Source organism: Ictidomys tridecemlineatus, chromosome X (genome assembly GCF_052094955.1).
Source record: "Ictidomys tridecemlineatus isolate mIctTri1 chromosome X, mIctTri1.hap1, whole genome shotgun sequence".
NCBI classification, from domain to species: domain Eukaryota; kingdom Metazoa; phylum Chordata; class Mammalia; order Rodentia; family Sciuridae; genus Ictidomys; species Ictidomys tridecemlineatus.
The window spans coordinates 23209885-23216519 of NC_135493.1; the positions used below are offsets into that span (position 1 = coordinate 23209885).

Here is a 6635-nt window from a genome sequence, read left to right on the forward strand (position 1 = left end):
TGACATGGTATTAATATCCAGAATATATAAGGAACTAAAAATATTAACACTAAATAAACAAGTAACCCAATTAATGAATGACATTTGAATTAAACAGATATTTTTGAAGGGAAGTAAGGCAAAGAGCCAACAAATACATGAAAACATAATAAACACCCTTTAGCAAACAGGGGGATGCAAATCAAAACTATAGTAAAATTTTATGTCATCAGAGTTAGAATAGCAATAATCAAGAATGGATGACAATGTGGGGAAAAGCTACTTTCATATGTTGTTGGTTTGAGTGTAAATTAGTACAACAATATTGGAAAGTAGTATGTAGATTCCTCAGAAGAAAAAGATTGGAACCACCATATGATGCCGCTCTTTAACTCCTTTGTATTTATCCAAAAGAACCAACTTCAGCATAGAATATTGATAGAAGCATAGAAATGTTTAACATTGTGCAATTCACAATAGCCAATTTATGAAACCAGCCCAGATGTCCATGAAAAGACAAATGAACCGAATGTGGTATAAAAACACAATGTAGTCTTATTCACCCATAAAGAATAAGGAAATTATGTTATTTTCTGGTGAATGGGAGGAAATGGAGAACACCAAGTTACATGAAATAGCCAGACTCTGAAAATCAAGGGTTAAATACTTTCTCTCATATATGGAAGCTAGGAACAAATAAGGAATTAAAAAAGAGAGGATCCCATGAAAATATAATAGAGAACTATATAGTAGAAGAAGAGGGTTGAGGGATACTGGCAAAGAGGAGTAACAGTAGAATGAAATTGAGTAAATTATGCAATGTGCATGTATGAATATATCACAGTGAATTCCACTTTTATCCATATGTATGATGCACCATTTGAAAAAACAATATATTAATGGAGGGGATTGATTAGAGGAAGGGGATCAAAAGTAGAAAGGATATCAGGGAAATAGAAAATGCTGGGGGCTGAAATGGAGCCACAAGGAACACGGGAGTTCTGACGTTTCTTTAACATACTGATTTCATTTCCTTTTAATATATACTTTGGAGAGGGAGAGATTCATCATTTGGTTGTTACATTTTCAGCTTTTTGAGGAACCTCTAACCTATTCTCCATGGTGGATGTACTTATTTACATTCCCACAAACAGAATATTCTGTTTTTTCTCCACATGCTCACCAGTATCTTTTACTTCTTTTTCTTAACTGTTATTTTTATGTATACATGACAGTAGGGTATATTTTGTTAGATTACACATGTATGGGAAAGGAGGCAGGTGGAAATAGCAAGGACAGTAGAATGAATTGGACATAATTTCCTATGCTCATATATGATTACACAACTAGTATAACTCCAATAGCTGTTCTAAGCAGGGTGAGATTATACCTCGGGATTTTGATATGTATTTCCAAGGTGGTGAATGATATCAAGTATTTTGTACATTTATTAGCCACTTGTAGTTTGTCTTTTGAGAATATCTTAGTGACATAATTTAATTGAAATATTAGCTAAGATTTGAGTGCTTTACATAGTCTCCATATTAGGACTGTGAGATGAATATCATCAGATATTTTCTCTCATTCTCTATGTCTGTAGATGGTATTCACTCTGCTGATTATTTCCTTTGCTGTAGAGAAGCTTTTTAGTTTAATGTAATTAATTTGTCAATTTTTACTTTTGTTTCATGCTCTTTTGTAGACTTGTAAAGAAATAAAAAAAACATTGCTTACCTTTTTTCTAGTTATATTAGAGTTTTGAGTTTTACACTGAGTTCTTTGATGAACCTTGAGTTGATTTTTGAGCAAGGTTGGAGAAAGGGGTTCAATGTCAGTCTTCCATATATCCATATACAGTTTTCTCAGCAGTATTATTTGAAGAGGTTGCCCTTTCACCAATATATATTTTTGGTGTCTTTATCAGGAACAAATTAGCTGAATACACATGGTCTTTTTGCTGAAACCTCTATTTTAAACTCTTTGTCTAATAGTCTGTTTTCATGCCAACACCATGCTGCTATTTGGTTACTATGGTTCTGTAATATATCTTGAAATCAAGTATTATGGTGAATCCAGTTTTATTCTTTTTCTACAATATTGAATTGCCTATTTGGTTTCTGATTCCATATGAATTTTAGAATGTTTTCTACTTTTATGAAGAATGTCATTGATATTTTAATGGACATTGATTGCACTGAATCTATAGATTGCTTTAGGTAGTTTTAAAAATTTTCACAGTATTAATCCTTCCTGTCCTTGGACATGGGAGGTTTATTAAACATTTAATGTTCTCTTCAAATTTTTCATCCATGTTTTGTTCTATATTTTGTTGTTATTTTAGTTCTACATAATATTAGTGTTCATTTTGACATAATAATTCAATCATGAATATAATTTGTTCTAATTTATTCCACAGTACTTACCTTTTCTTCCCCCTCTTCTCTCCCCATCTCCCCATCACTTCCCTATACTCAACTGATCTTTATTCTATTTGTTTGCAGTTTTTTATTTCAAATTATTGCCTCTGGATATAAATAAAGGTGAGATTCCCTGTCTTCGGGTATTTTTCTTAATTTTCACTCTACAGGCCTTTACATTCCTTAGTTTATTACTAGGTATTTTTGTAACTATTGTGAATGGGATGCTTTCTTGATTTCTACTTTAGCAAATTCATTATTGATGAATAGTAAAAAGCAATTTGATTTTGTACCTTGATTTTGAAACCTGCCACGTTTTAAAATTTCATAGTTATAATATGCATTTGGTGGAAACTTTAGTTTTTCTTATGTATAGAATTCTATCATCTATAAACAGGGATAAATTGACTTCCTCTTTTATTATTTGTATGCCTTTATTTCTTCCTATTGCCTAACTACCCAGGCTAAGACTTCTAGGAATATACTGAATCACAGTGCTTAGAATGGAAATCCTTATCTAGTTTTTGAACTTAAGAGGAAATATTACTAGCTTTCCTCCATTGGGTAAAACATTGTTATGAGCATTCAATATAGAGCCCTTATTAGGTTGAGGTGTCTTTTAATTTCTTCAGTGATTTTATTGCAAAAGTCATGTTGAGTTTTTTCAAAAGCTTTTTGTTTATCTATTGAGATGACAAAGTGATTTTTATCTTCATTCAAGACATAAGAATAAAGTAGAATACATATCACGTTTAAAACTTATAAAAATTAAATTCAACTTAAAAATACTTTTGTGATCACAACAAAATAGAATCAGAAATCAACACCTAAATCAGCCAGATAAATTATACAAATACATGGACATAGGAAAACACATTTGAAAAAGTAGTAGGTAATTCAAAGGATGAGAAGGAAACTTAAAAATTTCTAGAAACAAAAGAATATGGAAAGATAACCTAGGGACTGGAGTTTTAGCTCAATAGTAGAGCACTTGCCTAGCATGTATGAGGCACTGGGTTTAATCCTCAGCAGCACATAAAAATAAATAAAATAAATATATATCAACAACCAAAAAAAGTTTTAAAAAAGTAAGACAACCTAAGAAAAACATGTGGAATGCAGTCAAGGCAATACTAAGAAGAAAGAAATGAGTGCCTAAATGAAAATAGTGCCTACATGAAAATAGTGCCTCAACTCCCCTTTGATCAAGAGCACTGTCGTCCTAACTCAATGCCAATCCAATGAAGTGGTTGAGCAGGTAGAGCACAGGCACACTGAATTTCTCAAACAGGACCTCCGCAGTCTTCTCGTGCATCTCTCTCGGGTTCAGGGAAGGCTCTGTCAGCAGGATGGGCTGTTCGCTGAGTTTCACCTCCAGGTCCCACTCCTAAAAACAGGGTAGCGTTTCTGGTTTGACCTGATTCCTGGCTCTCCCCACTTTCTTTGGCAAGTCTGTCTCCTGTGCACTGGTTCTCTCAGAAGCACCGGTGACACCAATTGTAGTAAAGATTGTAGGGACCCTCATCAACCCAGCTTCTAGGCATGAGGGTCAGGCACATTTGACAAGAACCCCCGAAATTGGCCAAAGCCCAAACACAAACCCCAAGGTTTTCTCTGGAGAAAGCAACTCAAAAGATCCATAGGACAAAAAAGCGGGGTGGGTGGGTGAGAACCACATAAACATTGACCAGTGGAATGGGCAAGTACCCTGGAGCTACAGAGAATAAAGTGAAACTGCTACAGGGAAAGTGGTTTATTGAATATTGTACTGAAGGCCAAGGGACCATGTCACCACCAGCTGGTACTGCAGCTGGTACCCGCATTTTGAGGTGTTTGCAGCGTGCAATGTTCTTCAAAAGCATTTTCTCTGAACCACGAATTTGCCAAATTCCTTAAAGTCCTCAGAAGTGACCCACATCTGCTTGAAACTGCTCATAGAAGTCATGATGGATGCACCAATCCACGCAGAGAAACATCTGTCAGGAGAAGCAGTGATCTTGATGGGGGTCCCCCTGAAAGCCATCTCTTCCAGTTCTTTCATGAGCCTTTCCTCCAGCCCGGGGAAGAGCGTGGTGCCTCCAGACAGCACGATGTCTGCAAAAAGGTTGCTCTGGATGTCAGCGTCGCACTTGGAGATAGTGCTGCAGACCATTTTGGAGAGCCCGGGGTCATGGATGCCCAGCTGGTCGGGCGCGAAGAGGACCTCAGGTACCTGGTATAGATGGTCCCCCATGTGGATGACATTGCCATCGGGCAGTTTGAATTCTGTGAGGACCTCCTGCCGCCTCTTGGATGGCTCTATCTCGGGCTCCAGGGAGATGTAGCAGGACTTCTCTTTGATGTCATCCACCACGGCCTTGTTGAGGATGCAAGGGAAGGTACAGCCTCGGGCTAGGAGGAGCCGTGTGAGGTGCTCTGTGATGTCTCTCCCTGCCACATAGAGCTTGGTGACTGCGTGCGGGAGGGAGTAGCCCTCAAAGACGGGGACAGTGCAAGTGATCCCATCGCCACTGTCCACCACCAGGCCGGTCACGCAGGCCGAAGCATACAGCGCTCCCGCCGCGTGGTTGAGCAGGTAGAGCGCAGGCACACTGAATTTCTCAAACAGGATCTCCGCAGTCTTCTCGCGCGTCTCTCTCGGGTTCAGGGAAGGCTCTGTCAGCAGGATGGGCTGTTCGCTGGGTTTCACCCCCAGGTCCCACTCGAAAAGATGCTTCCAGAGTTTCTCCATGTCATCCCACCTGGTCACCAGTCCACGCTCAATCGGGTAGTGCAGATATAAGGCATCATACCTGTACTGGGCTTCTTCCCCCACGAAGTACTTCTTGCGATTGGCCCTGGCGGAAGGGATGTTGAATTTGGGATGCCCCACAACAGAGTTGATGACTTGACGGGGTCCAATCTCCCCAGACAGGCCTACCTTGCAGAGTCCCGAGCCGTTGTCAAAAACCACTGCAGGGATGTCCAATGTCTGTGGACTAGACATGTCTGCGCCTGGTCTTCCGCACTTCACCAACCTGAAGGACGAACACCTCGGCCGCTTGGTGAGATGACTCCACACGTACCTCTGGAAGTCTTACAGCCGCGGGATGCTGGACTTCTCAACTTGTCACCCAGGTGAAGCCAGCAGGCTGTCCTCGATCCACCAGAACACCCCGTTCTCAACCCATGAATGTTACCTCCCTTCTGGTGGCCCAGGGCCTGCTGAGGCAGTTTCAAGGATGGTCGCCTGGAGCCAAACAATGTCACCAAGGCAACCGTTGTCCTCAGGCAGCAGGGGGGGTGGGGCCTCTGAGCTGCCAGAACTCCCTGCTTGGGGAGGAGTGAAGCAGAACAGGTGAACTGTGCCTACACACCGCTTTGATCAGATGGAGATCCCAAAGCAGGGGTCTAGCTGTAGAAATAAACTGAGGCTGCTTGTCCCGTCGAACAACTTTGCCTGTTTGGGCTTTGCTGGATATTTTCATTAACCACAGCAAAAAAGAAAAAAAAAATAGACAAAAATATATTCATATATGTTTCTATATGTATTATTTTATTTAAAATATATTATCAGTATATGCATATGTACACATTGCAATTATATATCAATTTGTATACATATTTGCATATCACAATAAATAGATATTTGTATATCTACTCACTTGCTGCTCTACTTTAGGAAGGTAATATAACTCAGACACCACATACTGTTAGAAATGAAAATTAAAAGTTATGAGTAGATGCATAACAACCTTAATCTGATAATAAGTATCTATAATAGAGTGATGATACAGGTGTGGGTATAATCACAGCTTTATTACTTTCTCCCTGATGAAGTAACTGAGGTATTAGATATTATCATCTCCCTGGAAACTACTACAAAATGATAATGTATATAACATATAGGTTTCATTTTTTGTTTAGTCTAATAACTCAAAGTACAGTTTTAGTTTTAGAACAATTAGGAACAGTCAAGGTATGAGCTTGTCCAATAGACCTGCCTTACGTAGTCTGCTGATCTGGTGTATGTGAAATAATAGAAATTTCCTTTCTTTGCTAAGAGGAGCAACTAAACATTATACTCAATTTCTTGTTCAGTATAGATTGCCATAATCAACTCAGAAAACCCTTTCTTTTATTTTCCCTTAAATTTATATATTTTTACAACTTTACTAAGATCAAATTCACATACCATAAAAATTCACTTAAGGTGATATAGTATATTTCTACAACAATGATTTTAATATGATGACAGAT

The 6635-nt window shown here is 38.6% G+C and overlaps 1 protein-coding gene across 1 annotated transcript; it reads right to left on the reverse strand.

Moving 5' to 3' along the window:
• Positions 1–4134: 4134 nt before the first annotated feature.
• Positions 4135–5838, reverse strand: LOC101971088 (actin-related protein T1). The gene has a single exon (XM_005319328.3). It carries the CDS (start codon positions 5380–5382, stop codon positions 4249–4251), a length of 1134 nt encoding a protein of 377 aa, XP_005319385.1. The 5' UTR covers positions 5383–5838; the 3' UTR covers positions 4135–4248.
• Between the last annotated feature and the right edge of the window lie 797 nt (positions 5839–6635).